At 35.2% G+C, this 18,479-nt stretch overlaps 1 protein-coding gene across 3 annotated transcripts; it reads right to left on the bottom strand.

Moving 5' to 3' along the window:
• Positions 1 to 5,246: 5,246 nt before the first annotated feature.
• On the bottom strand, positions 5,247 to 13,515 carry LOC18431719 (GTP-binding nuclear protein Ran1B). 3 transcript variants are annotated; one of them, XM_006841837.4, is made up of 8 exons: positions 13,416 to 13,515; positions 13,194 to 13,263; positions 12,910 to 12,966; positions 11,844 to 11,961; positions 6,641 to 6,730; positions 6,335 to 6,514; positions 6,169 to 6,246; positions 5,247 to 5,836 (listed from the first exon to the last, which is right to left on the bottom strand). In XM_006841837.4, the coding sequence occupies exons 1-8, from the start codon at positions 13,416 to 13,418 to the stop codon at positions 5,767 to 5,769; spliced, it is 666 nt and encodes a 221-aa protein (XP_006841900.1). In that variant the 5' UTR covers positions 13,419 to 13,515; the 3' UTR covers positions 5,247 to 5,766. The 3 variants fall into 3 exon arrangements, with proteins under 3 accessions (XP_006841900.1, XP_011622413.1, XP_088723859.1); XM_011624111.3 differs by having other exon boundaries at positions 13,194 to 13,248; XM_088867733.1 differs by lacking the exon at positions 13,416 to 13,515 and having other exon boundaries at positions 13,194 to 13,236.
• Between the last annotated feature and the right edge of the window lie 4,964 nt (positions 13,516 to 18,479).

Below are 18,479 nucleotides of genomic sequence, written 5' to 3'. Positions count from 1 at the left end.
GGCAGTGCTAAAAGTAAGTCTCGTCTCCAAGGCTGACTGCAGTCCCACCCAAAACTAGAAGTAAATCTAGTGTTTCTGTTAGACACGATGCTGACAGGCACGGGGGTGACGCGCACGATAGTGCCCTCGCCACGCACGGTGGCTTACACACAGTGGCATCCCTTGCACATATGGCGGTATCATTGTAAGCACGGCGACTTACTCTACTTAAAGCATGAAAAGTCTGGGTCCTCACACTACCACTCAAAACTCTCGAGTGAATGCACTCTTATGCAATCAAAACACTATCCATTATCAATCTATCCTTGATGAAAGCATATTAGGGCTCTGTGATAATAACCGGTAAGACCACTTTAAGTCTTTCTGCAAGCACTTTAGCGACAATTTTATAGAGACTCTAGAGAAGGCTAATGGGCCTAATGTCACTAAGGTTCGCAATGACAGACTTTTTGGGAATGATGGCTATAAAAGTGGAATTGACCCCTCTAAAAAGCTCACCCCTACGTAGGAAGCCACGGACCATCTCCAACAACTCACGACAAACCAAATTCCAAAATTTGTGGAAAAAGATGAGTGAAAAACTGTCAGAGCCAGGTGCCTTATCACCAAGAAGAAAAAAGACAAGTTTTTTTCAATTCTTCCATAGAAACATCTCTCTCAAGTAAAACTATCAAATTAGACGAAAGACATTTAAAGCCCACTATGGTTAACCGAGGTGTAACCTTCACCTCAGTGGTGAAAGCTTTTTTGAAATGACTGATGACCGCATTCGACATCCCGATGTCATCATCAGGATCAATTCCGTGAATCAAAAGCCCAGAGACGCCATTTTGACGTCTTTGAGCATTTTTAATGGCATGGAAAAAATTTGTGTTTAAATCTCCTTCCTTCAGCTATTTGACCCTGGACCTTTGCTTCCAATACATCTCTTCTATCCTTCTAAGCTCAAGTAACACATTAAATTTAGAGATTCACTACAAAACCATCTCCTCAGAACTCCTGAATTTTGAACAATAGAATCCACTTCTGCTAAGCAACTGAGAACTTCATCAATTTTCCTTTTCACATGAAATCTCTTTTCATTTTTCCACGCAATAAGTTTATGCTTGACACCTAAAAACTTTTTGTGGAATTGAAAATCCAAAGATCCAATGGAAATAGTATTCTCCGAAGCACTTTTGATAAAGTCAACCACCACCTTCTCAGCAAACTAGCTAGCTTCAAACCTAAATGGCTTAGGTCCTACAAGAAGAACTTTAGTACACAATAAAATGGGAGTATGATCAGAGGAGAGTCTGGGTAATGCCTTGATCGAACCAAGGGAGAAGAATTCAGACCACTCTCCAAAAACCAAAAATATGTCAAGTTTAGACATGGATAAATTTAAAGAGCTTCCATTTGTCCATGTAAAAATTGTGCCTGAAATTGGCAAATTTAACAAGGCATTGGACTCAATAAATCTATTAAACAAACGCATAGTAGACGTAATAGGTCAACCATGACTACTCTCATCAAGCCATCTGATAAAATTAAAATCCCCTCCCAAACAAATCGGATGATTGAAATTATTAATGAAGTCTGACATATCATTAATAAAGATTTCTTTTTTAGCCAAACTTTGAGGACCATAAACATTCAGGGACACCCTCCGAAAGTTAGAATCATGCCCCACAAACCAACCATCAAAAAGTTAAAACCAACCATCAAAAAGTTGTATTTTTTAACAAAGCCAAAATACTGTAAAACAGTAGCATTCCACAAAATCCACAACCCCACAAAAGCACCCATAGAGTCAATCCCCAAGAAATCTACTGACCCAGGTCCCCAAACTTCCCTGACACCAAAAATGGTGGGGCTAGGAAGTTTAGTTTCCTGCAGAATAATTATAGTTGGCTTAAAATGAAAAACCAAAAACAGAACGTTCCATGATATAATATTTATGAGAAAGGGTTAGCAGAGGAGGAACCTAGATCGTCCCTACTGGCGCCGAAGAAAACCTCTTCAAGGAGCATAGCTTCCTTCATGGCATCGTCCAAGATCTCTTAACCATCCGATGAGAGACCCGAGCTGACCTCTATAACCTTTCATCAAAGATAAAAATACATCTTGCAACCGAATTAGCACGCAGAGTTCCTCGAGCCTGCAATCTCACCGAGGACCTTGTACACTTAATCGAAGATTTACCTTTGGCTTTTGTTATAACCCCTTCATTAGTAGGAGTCTTAGTCACAATCTTCTTGATCCCTGCATTGTGCTTTCCTTTCTTTGCAGCCTTCCTTTTCACAATAATATCCTTAAAAACCTCTGCAAGAGGAATATTAAAGTCCATCCCATGATTCAAGACAATGGAAGAAATCAAGTTCTCCTCTGTAAAATTCTGGGACTCCACCACAGGAATCAAACCATCAGACTCTACTTTTGGAGCAATAAAGTTAAGGATTTTGACAGCAGGGATTGCAGCAGTCAGATGCAGCAACAAAGGCCTATCCTCATGCCGTAAAACATTGAGGGGGGTAGAAACAATCACTTCCACCAGTGCAAGATCAGGGTTTTGAACTAAAGGCCCATCACCAATATCAGTTTGAACACCTTGTTCCATCTGCTCAAGAACAAATTCCCCATCCTCAAACTCCAAGAACGCATCACCCTCGTCAAGCGCCACCACAGCCAAAAGGTCAATCGCCAGAGGATCAAAAGCAAGCATAAGTGAAGAGCGAGACTTCTTGACAGCAAGACGATGGAAGAGGGGATACATCTCGACCATCGAGAGCAGCACCAGATGGAGGGCCAACGAGGAGCACTGCCTTTGACCTACCACAACGAGAGCAGCAAACCAGAAGAACTAACTGAAATTGCTGATTTTGCAGGCAATCGACACCGCCTTCTGACCTTTCCACTGGGAAGAAATACGAGGAAAGAGGAGACGCCATTCACAAAAAACGAAGGCGTCGATGTGAAAGCCAGGGACACCACCACGACTTCCAAATCCTTCCCCGAGAGAGTTGCCTCGATACGACGCAGAGATACGCTACCATCTTTTTCTCCCTTTGAAAAGGTGATAGTTGAGGCCAACCGGTCTACATAATCACGTGAACCATCTTCTTTATCAGAAACGGTTGACATCAAAACCGCCGAGCAGTCCGTGAAACGACCCACTGGGATCCAATGCTTGATAATTTTCAACTTTCGAAACTCTCTCGTCGTTTCCCTAAAACTACGTCACTTCCTCCTTCTCGAAAATATTTTGTTAAGGCCCTACGAAAAATCTTGATCAGGAACTATCTTAACAGATGGAGGGTGAGTAACCTCTTGCCAACCCCCATTGTCATAGAGATGGCCCCCAACATCCTTAGTCACTGACTGATACTGATAGACCTTCTTCCTTGACCCACCAAAAGTCTAACCATTTTGGGAATGGAGGCCCCACTCCACTTCCAAATACAAATCTGCACAAAACTCAAATTAACCCCCTGAACAGAATCCTTATCAATGTCACAAAATTCACCACAACAGTTTACCAACTAATCCAAATACTCTCCTTCCGTAAGTAAAATGAATGGGAAGAGGGTTTCCACAAATCTAAAGGTAAAAGCTTACCCCAGATTCTAACAAAGCGGTTTATTAAAGCCACCATAGCGGTTTGCTAAAAGCTTACCCTAGATTCTGACAAAACGGTTTGCTAAAAGCTTAACCCAAATTCTGACAAAGCGGTTTGCTAAAAGCTTATCCCAGATTCTAAAAGCTTAACCCAAATTCTGACAAAGCGGTTTGCTAAAAGCTTATCCCAGATTCTGACAAAGCGGTTTGCTAAAAGCTTACCCCAGATTCTGACAAAGCGGTTTGCTAAAAGCTTACCCCAGATTCTGACAAAGCGGTTTGCTAAAAGCTTACCCCAGATTCTGACAAAGCGGTTTGCTAAAGCCCCAACACTTTAACCTTTAGAATATATGATAATCCACAACTCTTTTTGGCCCAATCACTCAAGCCAAAAATATCATTCGAAGGTGGGGAGAACAATCCCACAATAGAAAATTGTGCATCCGAAAACAGACCACCTGACACATCATACCGCACTACCACCACCAATGTCACAAAGTCGTCCTCCTCTATATCTCCATCCCCATAATCTCCAATAGCCATTAAAGAACTTTTTCCGAAGTTAGCACACTATTTTCTTTACCGCTTGCAAACCCTCTTTTCTTCGCTTGATTGACTTGTACCGATTGTTTTGCTTTGCTTCCCTTCACTCAAAGAGAGCTGCAGTTGTCTAGTTCAGTACAACACGGTCCTCTTTGAATCAGCAAACTCTAACTCATCTTTGTAAGGGCAAGCCATTCTTAAGCCAGTCGGCGAGATTTCAAAAAACCAGAGAAAAATCCAAAACTCAAACTCCATTATTGGATCGATGATCTAGATTGATCTCGATATTGATTGATCCATAAAAATATGAAAAATAAATAAAATCAAAATAAAATATGGGGCTTATGGGTTGAGAATTTAAGGGGATCTAAGAAAATAGTAAATAATTAGATAAAAAAGACATTTATAAAAATGGGCGTTGTAAGAGGGAACTTGATTAGGACCCATACAATCTCAGGACTATATTTCGCCCCATAAATTTTCCATCTAGATCAAAAATCACCAGGTTTCAAAAAATTGTATTAGAGAAAAACAAGGGTTCAAGGTTTAACAAAAACAAGTTGGATAGAGAAAATTTCCCTCTCGTCAAAGGATTTAAATCTCCCTTGGGTGCATTTAAAGATCCAAAATTTTAGTAACATAACCTCTTGAACACATTATTCTATAATGAATTAAAAAAAAAATCCAATTGCATTCTCTATAGGATGGAAAAAAATAATGCCTGAAAATTGAATAAAAATCGTCCAATTTTCAAGTATGAATATCAAAGTGTCAGAACTCCCAAAAGATTAAAAAACAACGCTTTTGGGTTGTGAATATCCAGTAAACTTCGGGAGTATTTTACAACAGTTCTACCTAAAAAGTCGTTCACAAGTTCTTTTTCCCAGGAAAGTAAACATCAAAATTGCTCCCTCTGGCATAATTTTCTGTCGTACACGACTCTGAAGGATATTTCTCTTTTTCCAAAGTTGGTCCCCAATGTCATCACAAACTCACTAGAGTTGATGAAAAGCCATGCTACTTAATATGAGGTCACAATCATTGTTAATCATTGAATTCTCAATATGAAGTCACAATCATTGTTAACCATTGAATGCTCCATAGTCTGTCACAATATTCTAATGATTTTATTCCCTGTACTCCATTAATGATGCATCCCCAACCATCCAATTTCAATCTAACAGTAAATTATGATTAATGCCTCCTTATATCAAAAGTACATAGCCTACTTGTATACAATTCGAAATTTATACCATCAAAGGGGAAGGACTTCTTCAGTGGGGTTGTCAAGTGCCCTATTTTACGTAATTTCCCCAAATTCATGCATCTTGCGCCATTCTTTAAAACTATGAGAATCTCACTGGAAGGCCAAAACGGTAGGTTCGATCCAACACCTGAATATGGTTTTACCTTGCAATCAAAATTCATTAACCCCTTCATTGCAATATATACTCTCAAAACTCTTGGGGCCAATAGGTCCCAAGTATACCATGCAGCAACAGAAAGAAAAGATCACCAGATGGTAACGCATCCAACACCTTCTCAAATGGGATGTATAAGAAAACCAAGAAATGAAATCACAAAGGAAACATCAACATGAGGAACTCATAGCACTCTTCTTCCTGCCTATTCAAAAGCGTCATCATCATCATCTGGAAGTGGCTGGGCTGCAGCAGCTGCAAGGTCGGCCTCGTGCCTGTACGATCATAAATAAATCAGAAGACAGCAAGAGATACAGACAGAGGAATGTCATTGATCCCAATTGTATACCAACAAAAAGGGGGTTAAATTTTGGTACTCATTTTAAAGACATGCAAATCTGCGTCTTGCATAAGATTATTCCGAGTCATGATGTCAAATGTTTTATTGTTGAATTGAAATTAAGAGAATGATTTGAAGTACTATGCAGTGGCCAAACAAGGTTGGGTTAAACCATTCACATTTTCCCAGGAACATTCATGACTGTTAGGCTATAAACACAATTGCACATCAGAAAGGAAACAAAGAAAAAAATATGAGGCCACTTACTGTAGTTGTGTTGCCATGTCAATTTGCACTTCTGGTGGGGCAAGAGCAGGACTCTCAACAAAGTGAAGATTCGGATCCCTGTATAAATATATTATCAATTAGAATGCGAATGACATTCATTTTCCCTTTAAAAAAAACACAATCAGCAAAATACACATATATATACCCAGCAAGCTTCCTAGCAAGGTAAAGAAAAGGCTTTTCAAAATTGTAGTTGCTCTTTGCTGAAATCTCGTAGTACTGGAGATTCTTCTTCCTGTGGAATGTGACTTGCTTGGCCTTCACTTGCCTATTCTTGACATCAACCTTGTTACCACACAGAACAATGGGGATATTCTCGCATACCCTGAGCAGAGAGTCAGAAAAGAGCGTTAAATGCAAGATTTGTAGCAATAAGAAGATGGCAAGGTGATAAATTGTGGCAAATAAGAGAAATCTGAAATAATGGAAAGGTTGTGATAACAAAATGCACCTGCAAAGATCCCTGTGCCATGTAGGAACGTTTTTGTAGGTCAAGCGGGCTGTAACATCAAACATAATAATGGCACACTGTCCATGAATGCTGCAATAACAAAAGTAACACATAATTATCAAGTAAGAACCCTTCAAAGACAACCATGAAACACCAACAATCAGGAACACATAGACAACAATTGGATGCAGCATTTTTATATGAAATGTAGGCCTAGTAGGGTTAATAAAGGACGCATGCTTCTGAAGTAACATACCTAAGCAAGGTAGGACGCTAAAAGGAAAATAACAATTTTTTTTTAATAATGTCTAGAACTTCTATAATTGTTATAGAAGTAACTCATAGAGATAGGACTGAAAAAATAGACATATTTAGAAAGCAATCATATACTTCTTAAAATAACTCAGTAATGTGTGTCCAAGGTTTGTCAGCTATAGCATGAACATTAATTTATGTGAATAGATATTTTGATTTGGATCCAATTTCAAAGAGAGCTGACTCATTTATTCATGTGTATCCCCCTTCAAAATTCCCTCTTTATATTTTTAGGGATCAATAATCTCTACCACGGGTAACATGAATATGACTAAATAAATAAAATAAATTAGAAATTTGAAGTGCATTTTTTAAAATTCTCTTCGCAGCATTAGTTTTAGGTTTTTGAAACTCAAAGATGGACATTGATGCTCATAAGGCACATGCATTTGCTGTTACATCAAATATATATATGCTGTTTGGGTTGCTGATTGAGTGATGGACATTTTATGTCCCTATACTCTAATATGATTAGCATGTAAAAAAATCTGCTCCAAGGCATACATCAAATTATTGAAAAACAAAAAATGTGCTTATATACCAAGCAATTAAGCAAGCAAGCACAGTATGATACTACAAAGAAACTAGGAGGTAGCTACTGTAACCAAGTACACTCGCAAGTACAACCAAAAACCAAAACCTTGTGATCAACACACAATCACATTGAGAAAAACAAAACGACAACTGGAATCCAGCATCATATAACACATTATGTATGCAGCGTCATATAACACATTATGTGGCCATATCGAAGACCCTTGGCTTAAAAACACTAAAAATACAAAAAACAAGATTTCTAACATCAATAGAGCAACCAATATTGAAAAATGTAATTGGATGTCTTAATATTGGATGACTTAATATAGAATTAAAAAAGGCTTTTGAAATTATTCCTGCAATGTATCATGGACAAAGATTATTCAATAACCATGCAACAGATGATTATAATATTTTCTAATCACATAAATTATAGAACCCTTTCGACAGTCTCATTTAGAGACTTCTTCAGTTCATAGTGATCCTTCAAGAGAGTTTGAAGGAGCTGTACATGGAACAACCACATATTTACACACACACTACCAGCACCAATACCTTGTTTTCTTTAATGAAGTTAACCTTAGCACCAATACCTTGTTTTCTAAATAAGGAAAACCTGCGTATGGACTGTCTGAATGCAACAAGTATAGAACAGAGGAAAAATTTCAAACAAAGTCGCTTGCCAAAGTGACAATATGCTACAATGGATGATATCTCAACACAGGGAAACAAACAGGAAATTATGCGAGTCACCAAGTGGTTACCATTCAACCTTAAGGTAACGTGTTCTGTTGAATAAAGATTTTCCAGTGATGTTGAAACCAAAAGTTTAATCACAAGTTCAAGTTCTGAGATGGAGCGTAGTACACAATCTCTGAGATTTAAAAAGTTGCAGTGTTGAGATATAGCAACGAAATTTCATGCGTTCAAAACTTGAGTATCTACTTGTCTAACTCAACTAGATATTGACAAATAGAAGTCACTAGCTAGATTTAGTTAAATTAAAGTATTGAGTTAAAGGTAATTTCATACATCTTATTTGTTTGCTCAGTGAGGGTATTTCATCATTTCCTCTGCTTCTCTCTATATCACTCCCTAATCACAATGTGAAAATACCCTCCCAACACAATGTTTATAGCCAATATTACAAGAAAAATAAATGCTAAAAAGCATGACACCAATGTTTTAAAATGTGGCATGCGGACCCTATTAGGCCGGGATTCCGGAGAGGTGATGCATCACGCGACGTGGTACATCACCTCAAATGCAGTCAATAAATTGTTTAAAAACTTAAAATATAATAATGCATAGACAAAAGCATTTATGTGACTTATGTGATCGTATGTAATTTAACTTATTCACTATCTCTAATATATTAGTTTATGAAAGTCTCCACCACCTAATAGCTTGAAAAAGAGTAAATAGAGTTTGTTGTTCTTAACTTCTAAGCTTGACAGTCTGAACCAAGGTTTAGAAAAACAACTCAATGACTCGAATCGTCCACCCCAGAAACCGTGACGGATCGGCAGATCGGCAGATCAAATCGGAGAATCAGCCGAATTGGCAAGTTTCGTCCCAAAAAATTCACACTATAAATCTCTAAAAATAGTGCTCTTTTATGTTCTAAAAAAAATTAGGAGTGGTTCATTATGTACTTTCATTACTTTGCAAAAATACATGAATACTGAGACTTTTTCCATCTTGATGCTTGTATAATTATTAAATGCAATACAATATTATAATATTGCATCAAAATTATTGAAAAAATATTAAAAAAACACTTTCATATTATAAAATTAAAAAAAAAAAAATATATCCCTTATGAAGTGAAAATAGCATCACATCAAAATATCAAACATTTATTAATTCGCTTCACTCATCAAAAATTATCACAACCTAACTAACTATAATATTATATACTGAAATTGCAATTGTTGGTTTACTTTATTGATTTACTATACAGATAAAAACAAAAATTAAAATTTCTTATAATATCATCTAATTTAAAAAATCGTGTTCACAACTATAAGAAAAATAATACATTATATAATTTATAATGCAAACAAATTAATAATAAAATCCAAGATTTGGTTATCAATATATAATTACCATTAGAGTATTATAATAAACATGACTAAAAAATTATTAGAAACACTTCCATATCATATGATTAAAAATAAAAAATAAAACCCGTTATAACACATAAAGGAACACATAGTACGCTACAAAAAAAAACAATATTTACTGCATAGCACAACATGCTATTAATAGTTTTCGTTGCAATCGCTTTCATTGAAAATGACAAAGGCAACAGCACGCAACAACACAACTGCTACCAAGGTTGAGGTTTTATAACACAAAGGGACAGAAAATAGTCCCACATCGAAATCCATCAGAAGTCGAAGCCAGTATAAAATTGGCATAACCCGATAAGAGGTAATCCGCCATGCGAGGACTGTTGCTTTAATGGGATTCGGGTATCGATGGGGAGCTCATAATGTGTTGCTTGTCAAGGCCACATTTAATACAGTACCTCCTGGGTGGAGGCCACGTGTTATGGACAGTACCTCCTGGGTGACTTCAATTATTTACTAAGGAATAAGAAATTGAAAATTATGGGAACCGGTTGAACCCCGTGCGAACAGCTGCTTCACACTGACAAACCCGGTATGGACAGCCTCGACCCAGCCAGTTCAAGCGAGGAGGCTGGATCCCTTGTCATTGAGGGATCCGGAACGCTGTCCACGATTTCCAATCCCGATCAGGTGATTCCAATCCAGATCACCGATTTTCAATCCCGATCAGGTGATTCCAATCCAAATCACCGAATTTTGAAACCTTGGTTTGAACATCTAAGACAATCAACATGTAAAACAAAGAAATCAATTCATATAAAATATCCAAAATTCCTTTAGCTGGAAAATACCCCCAATATAAGTATTCCTGCATAGGGTACAAATAACACATTTATCCCTAGGGTTTTTTACTTTAGCATATCTCCAAGCTGAATCCTTATTACTTGAAGTTGATGAAAATAATACCCCAATAACCAAAAAATAAAAAGCACTAGGAAATGGAAAACTAACTAAGAAATCGGAAGAAATTTTGATTTCTTCATGGCTCTTAAAGAACCTTGATTAGGTGATCTTCACTCAAATACCTTCCAAATAACGCCCAGAACAATCTCTCCAGCAATAGTCAATCTCTAAATTACTTTCAAAAACTTTGACTTACAGAAAAAAATCAAAAGATGGAAATTTTTGGTTTTTAATCACTCATCTTAAAACCATTAAAATAGCTCTCATGTTCTCCTCCTTTTTTAAAAAATTTCTAAATTTTAGCATTTTTACCATATATTGATACATAATTTTTTTCTGAACTTTCTTCATGAATTTGTGAAGTGAACTCAATTACCAATTAAAATAATGTTCCATTTCTAATGCAAATTCTTTCACGGCATGCCTCCATTTATTATTCAACTTAAGTTCACATACCAAAAGAATTTTGTCAACAATAACTACTGTGAATAAAATATGTAGGTACAGATGAAGGTGGCCGATGATGACTATAAACCTAATTAAAAAATCTATTAACATAAAAAATAACAAAGTAGATCCATGTGAAAAATAAGATAAAAAGGTCGATGCACATCTGCATTGGCTTACTTTGCATAAAGCAAAAGGATGTAAAAGACAACAACATCTGACACAATCAAATGCATGCATAAACAAACAAAAATAGGACTTACTAGTACCCATCTTTGTGACCACCAAACTTCTCCTGAACAGAAGTATCATATCATGTTCAACTCGTACCTCTAAACTACCCCATAAACATATTTGAAGTTTTGAGTATGATCTATTGCTTTCACAATTTTCCAAGTTTTATTTCATTTACTTTATATTTATATACTATTCTTTTCTGTATTTCTTCGTGAAGATGTGTAATGAAAACCTGTTTGACATCCAAACCGGTTTCCAATTTAAACAATTTTCCATTTTGAAGAGGACCACACACCATTGGTCAAGTTAATCTATGAAACAAAATATTCCTAAACAAATTCTCTCACATTATGCCTCCATCGATTCTTCAATTTTTACTTTCACATACCAGAAGAAATGCTACAGTGGATAAAATATGAATGTTAAGATGAAGGTGGCCAACTAGGAACCTAAAACTAATTAAAAAAATCTATTAACATAAAAACTAATATAAGTAGATTTGATTGAACAACAAAGACGAAAAAGTGGACATCTGCAGTGATTACTTTGCATAGAGAAAACGAGTGTAAACGATAACATCATCTCTCACATCAAACATATGCATAAGCAAACAAGAAGATACAACTTACTAGTATCCATCTCTAAGACCACCAAACTTCTCCTGTCCAGCAGTATCCCAACAATAGAATCTGATCTTTCCACAGTTTGTAAAGAAATCTAACGGATGAACCTCCACCCCAATAGTTGCTGCATTCATATTTCCATTAAAAAAAGAGTTCAATTCAAAATCAAATTGAGGAGAAAAAACATACAAAAATGTATGCAAGATTAAATGCATTTCTGCACACATAACAACACAAACATTGAAGCATAGAATTCTGAAAAGGACAAAGGAAAAGAACAAATTAAGAACCTGACTCATATCATTAAAACTGGGACCTTGGGCTGTAAACCCAAAAGACCAAAAGATTCATCTTCAAACACTAGATCATTCCCATAGTAAAGTTACATAGAGAGAGGCTATTAAAGTCCAAAACCAAAGTTTTGAGAAAGATGAGAAAAATTACATGGCACCAGGCCAGCCACATATACACAAATAGTAAGCACAGAGATTCCCTAAATGTAAATGACCATAGGGACTGAGAACATCAAAAAATTGGATCCAATACTAGATACAATCAAACCAAAATAATTAAATTGATGCCCAAGTCTATAATTTATATTGGGTAAATAAGTCAGAAACCAAAGTTTGAGACACATTTCCACAGCAATCCGCATACCACATGTAAACATAGTGATTCCAAAAATTCCGATCAGAATAAGGCACCAAAAAGTTAAACCAAAACAAAAAACCATTCAGATAAATGATAATATAGACATTAGATATGATCAAACAATAATATATAATACAGATATACGTATATAATTCACATCAGATAAATAAATCAGAGATTCAGCTCTGGAACGCATTCGACTTCTTTTTTCTAAGAAAGATAATTACATTCGACTTTGTTATACTCTTTTATAGAAATAAACAATACATGAAAACCAATAAAACAATTCCTTTTTATAAACTACAAGAATAGCATAGCCGAAAACACAGGATATTCTTCTGCATACAAAGACCAGGCACCTAATGTACCAAACATAGCCTATGCATCCTGGAGCAAGAAAAGTTTAAATATCAGAACTCACGCTCATATTTCTTCTCAAACTCGCCAGTGATATGTCTCTTCACGAAAGTTGTCTTCCCTGCATCATATGATTTCAAGATTCAGCCAAAACCCTAAACCGAAATCAGATTCATCATTCAAGCAAACATGGAATCACAAATCGTCTGAAAATAACCCTATAAACGAGAGGTTATCTAACACATCAGCAGAACAAAAAAGTAAGGAGGACCCAAGGAAAACCATAAACCAATGAAGGCTGGCACAATCAAAAAGATAAATAGCATATATCAGTAGAAAAGACGATACCAGTTCCTCCATCACCCACAATGACAAGCTTGAAGTTCGGATAATCAACTTGTTGCTGGTTCAGTAAAGCCTAGTCAGAAAGCAAATAACAGTAAGAAACCCTAATCAACAGCAAACCATGAAACTTGAAGACCCTAAAACTGATAATAAAAACCCTAAAATGACAAAAACACAGAAAACAAAGCAAAAGAAGAGAAATGAAAACCTCTCTCTATAACTCACCATCTTCCTGTTGAAATTAAGGCTTGCAACCTGATGAAGAGTGTGAGGAAAAGGGGATTAACAGAGCTCTGCGAGAGTAGAAATGGAGGTTTCGAAAGTTGACTGTAAATGTTAAACTGAAGTATATATAGATAGCAGTGTTTTGAGACCCTAAGCTGCCAGTTTAGCTTCAAAGGGACGCTATAATTTAAGCCGTCCGATTGACATTATGCAAGGCGTAAGGCCGTTAGATGGGAACACGGTCTTTTTAACAATCAGCCGTGCGTTTTTTGTGTGCTGGTTTACATACGAGAGAGGGAAAAATCTTGGGCAGGTTTCGTTGGCATAAAATATTTCTTAAATGTTTAGGACCCCGTTTCTCCTGCGGCCAAGCCCGCAGATGCTGAGATGCGGGTCTCTTAATAAATCTATTTTTGAGATGGATTTTAAGATTTATTTTTTAAGGACACGTAATTTGTAACATGAAAATAATGAATATGAATAAATAAATAAAATTTAAAATATAGAAATAATAATTCTAGCAAAAAAACATTTGAACGGTTAGTTTCTATTATTAGATGGAACACCTACCAGATGCTTTACACTTTCTGGACCCATTTGTAGAAATGCGGTCCAACCCTCATGAAACAATTTTCCATATTTTTATGATGAAATTGTTATATATATATATATATATATATATATATATATATATATATATATATATATATATATATATATATATATATATATCTGTGTGTGTGTGTGTGCGTGTGTTGAGGGAAAAAAAAAGTATATGAAAACAAAACTTCCAATTAATCATTTTATCATTATTTTTTTTTTTTTTGGTTGGGTAAGTCAGTAGGGAAGAAGGCCCTCTACCCGTTTTTTATTAATAAAAGTAAGCAAGAAATTGTTCATTATTTTACAACCTTATAGTGGGGCAGTTGCGTCAAATCATGACATAAAAGCAAGAAAGTAAAGTTTGACGGTCTAGAATGCCAAATAATAGCTCTAATACTGAAGGAAGCTTTCTAAGCAAAGGCATCAGCTACCATGTTAGCCTCACGAAAAAAATGGGAAATTAACTAGGTACAAGTGCAAAATTTGCTCCGACAGTTGGCCGCAATCATATCCAATCTCCATGAGGCATATGGCAGCAATCATGAATGACATTCACAAGTAAGAATGAATCGCTTTCTATTTGGAGAGGAAAGTAATCCCTCTTAAAGCCACTTTTTTCACATCTAGCTCTTGAATATGAGAAGAAATTCAATTAACAATTTGTTTCTTTCTTGTAGACCTTAACTGAAAAATTATCCTATTAAGCTCCTCCCATAGAAACCAAATTATTGTGAAGAAGATAGGAGTCCAAATGTTAAAAAGGTCATCTGATTTAAATATGAAGACTAACCAACTTCTTAAGATAACAAGTACGAAAATGTTAGAAGTAAATCGTTTACCACACCGCCATGCGATTGACCTCTATACACCATACGAGAACACACAATGAAAAAATGGATGACAAATATTATCATCATTGTTCCCACAAAAGGGGCATATATTGTCCGGATCAACACCATGTTGTTGCAGAAGAAATGTAGTAGGTAAACGATTGTGAAGGGCCAACTAAGAAAATCATTTGGCTCTCCGATGACATTTAGAAGACCAGAGAGCTCGAAAAATCAGTTGTGATGATCCTTTGTCACAAATAAAATCTCAAGCTTCTTTAACTGAAAACATACCACTAACAAAGTGAATCCGTACCAAGAAATGTTTTTTTGGCTATAAAGGAATAATGTGACTTTTAACCTCCTTACAAATGCTAATAAGAGGAGTGAATGTGGGTAAAGGCCAAGACTGAGGGGAACCTCCCATGTAATCAAAAACTTTACGTCTGCTCAAATCCTTGTGAACATTGTTACCAAAATGATCTCATATGGACTGCCTTGATAACCAAGGATCAGCCCAAAAATTCACAAGCTGGCCATCCCCAATAATCCATGGCATATTATCCTTCAAATGAAATAAACCCAACAGAATACCCTTCCAAGCATAAGAACAATATTGTTTCGCTTTGGCCTCTCATATAGAAATATTCTTAAAATATATGTGCTTGAAAACCATAGCTAATTGATACGAGGAGTTTGCCAGGATTCTTCATGACAGCAGTAAAATCAACAATGTTGCGTACCCTTAACCCCCCCTTGTCCCTAAGTTAGGCAAACTGTCTTCCTTTTAACAAAGGTGAACACCATTTTTTAGACCACACTTGCCCATAAAAAGTTCTTCTGTAATATTTCAATCATATTGCAAGTACATTTCGAAAGAATTAAAAGATATAATCCACAAAATAGATAATGCACTGAGTACTAATTTCAACAACTGTAAACAAATAGCTTATCATGTACCAATCTTACCAATAATCTTGTCAACCAAACTATGGCAATAAATTTGCTAAATCCAACTCCTTCAAAATGGAGGATTGAACAGCCTATGTTATACCAAAAAAAAATGCTTTGCTCTTTGTAGTATTCAACTTCTTACCAATAGTAAGTTCAAAGTTGGAGAGGACCCCTTTTATAGTAATAGCAAAGGTAATAGATGCTTTACAAAAAATGATTGCATAATCAATACAAAATGAATGTGAAACCCAATAGTCACATCCCAAAGGAAAGGCCTTGAAAATCATCCCTTGCACCATACATAATCAATTTGCCTATTAAGAATGGCCATAACCAACAAAAATAGATATGGAGATAGGATGGGGGGGGCTGCCTTAATCATCTTTACTCTCTAAAGAAACCCTTTAGAGAGTCATTTCTTAACATAAAAAAACAAGCAGTTGAACCAATGACACAAAAAATTATGGAAATCCTAAAGCATGCACCCTAGCCAAAATAAAGGCCCAAGACACTATATCATACGTACTATTCAAATCATGTTGCAAACACATTTTTGCCCTAACTGCATTTTTATAACAAAGAAAAATGAACTCTTTTGATATAAGAATGTTATATATGATGAGTCTGCCTTTCAAAAAGGCAGCTTGTCTAGGGTCAATAAGATCATCGAACATGTCATTAAAAAACACATAAAGACTAGTAGGATCAAGGGGCTTGTCATCCATGGAGAGAACCTTACCATGGCTGGGGTCACCCATCACAGCCATATGCAAGTCACAAACCCTCACAACCATAGCTTGTGCTCGAAGGTTTCACCATTTTCACAGAAACCCTCACCAATTGAATGCTTACAAAGGATTTTAGAGTGAGAAAAGAAAAAAGTAGTAAGTCGTGGTGGTAAGTTGTTCGTTGGAGATGGAAAACAAACCTTTTTTTTTTTTGTTCGCAATAATATGAACTAGTATATTCGTTGCCCTTCTATCATAAAATGTTTCATTTTGTATGAAAACAAAACTACATCCAACTTATGGGGATGCATTTTCTGAGTTTTATTTTTACAGGCAAACCCACTATTTACTATTCACTATTTACAATATAATAGATTATATAACATTTTATTGGGAAAATATTTTTGTACGCCTTCACTTTTAAGTTCATTCCTTTTGACACCAACATATTAGCTCAATCAAAAGTTCAAAAATAAATCCCTTTTTTTTATTCTTTTCTAGACCCCCTACTCTCTCTCTTTCCATATTTCTCCTCAAAACAACCTCCTTTTTCTAATATTGAAACAATATCTTTTGAAAAATATATTGTTTTTAATATTGAGAAAAAAGGAGATACATTTGGAGAGAAATACGAGATAAGAAAAAAAAGGGGATTTAAAAAGGAATACGAAAAATGATATCTTTTAAACTTTTGTTTGGGTTTTTTTAATATTGAAAAAATATCTTTTGACAAATATCATTTCTTTAATATTGAAAAAAAGAAAGAGCTTCGGAGAGAAATACGAGAACATGGAGAGAGAGAGAGAGAAAAGGGGATTTAAAAAGGAATAAAAAAAAATGATACCTTTTAAACTTTTGTTTGGGCTAAAAAGATGGGTGAGGGGGCAAGTTGGTCCAGGAGTTTAGAAAATATAATACATGGGATCTTTATGTTGCCAAATATATTTTGAAACCTTGGATTTATTAATAAATAAAACTTAAAAAGATGGTGTAGGGAGATACTTTCCCTATTTTATTATAGATTAAATAATATTTTAAATATAGAACTTTATATTTTAATAATATTAAACCTATAACATAAAAATTATACACTAGTTTAAATTATATTATATTATATAATATTAGATATTATATGGGATTGCCTACAAATAGACCATTTATCTTTTGTACAAGGAGGTTATAACTATTTTCACTCGTTAAATATCAAATTTAATGGCTTGGGATGAGTCACGAAGTCTAAGATATTTTTTTTAAAAAATTTATGTCTAATCAATGACACTCTTACAACCATCTATTTTGAAATTTAAAAGACAAGAATGATTGTGACCTCCCCGTACAAAAAGTAAATTGTCTCTTTGTAGACAATTCCTATCATCTATTATTATGAATATTGCTTTATACGTTTTGCATAAGGGAATAAAGTTATATGAAACAAAACTCACGGGAAAACATTTTACTATAAAATGTTCCACTTTGCATGAAAACAAAACCACACCTCAACCCATGGAGAAGTATTTCTTGGGTTTCATTTCACATGCAGACCTACTATTAACTATTCGATATTTAGATATAGTATATGTTATATAAGAGTTATGTTAAGGTGCTCACACTATATAATAATTTGTTATTGTACTCAATAAATTTTGGACATTTCTATCGTTGTTTTGTATATGGATCATTTTTTTAATAAGGGTATTTTTGATAATTATGAGGGATGTGTTGTCATCTACATGGGGTGTGACATGACCTATATAGAGTACGCTAGTGGCACTAACAACTGTTCTAATGACAAAAAATACCTCTACTAAAAAAAAAATCTATGTACAAAACAATAGTATATAAGTGGCCAAATTTGTTGAGTACAATGATAAATTACTCAATAGTGTAAGCACCATAACATAACCCATTATGTAATATTATATTTACATACTAAATAATATATTAAATATATA

This window comes from Amborella trichopoda, chromosome 5 (assembly GCF_054954075.1).
Source record: "Amborella trichopoda isolate Santa Cruz 75 chromosome 5, AtrichopodaSantaCruz75HAP2 v2.0, whole genome shotgun sequence".
NCBI classification, from domain to species: Eukaryota; Viridiplantae; Streptophyta; class Magnoliopsida; order Amborellales; family Amborellaceae; genus Amborella; species Amborella trichopoda.
This window is presented reverse-complemented; position numbering and strand designations above follow the sequence as displayed.

Excerpts from the sequence above, each read along its gene's own strand:
- LOC18431719 (XM_006841837.4), bottom strand. Across the intron at positions 6,731-11,843 it reads GGTCTTAGAGATGGATACTA|CATTCATGGACAGTGTGCCA; the intron begins GTAAGTTGTATC and ends TTGTTATTGCAG. Across the intron at positions 5,837-6,168 it reads GACATGGCAACACAACTACA|GCACGAGGCCGACCTTGCAG; the intron begins GTAAGTGGCCTC and ends ATGATCGTACAG.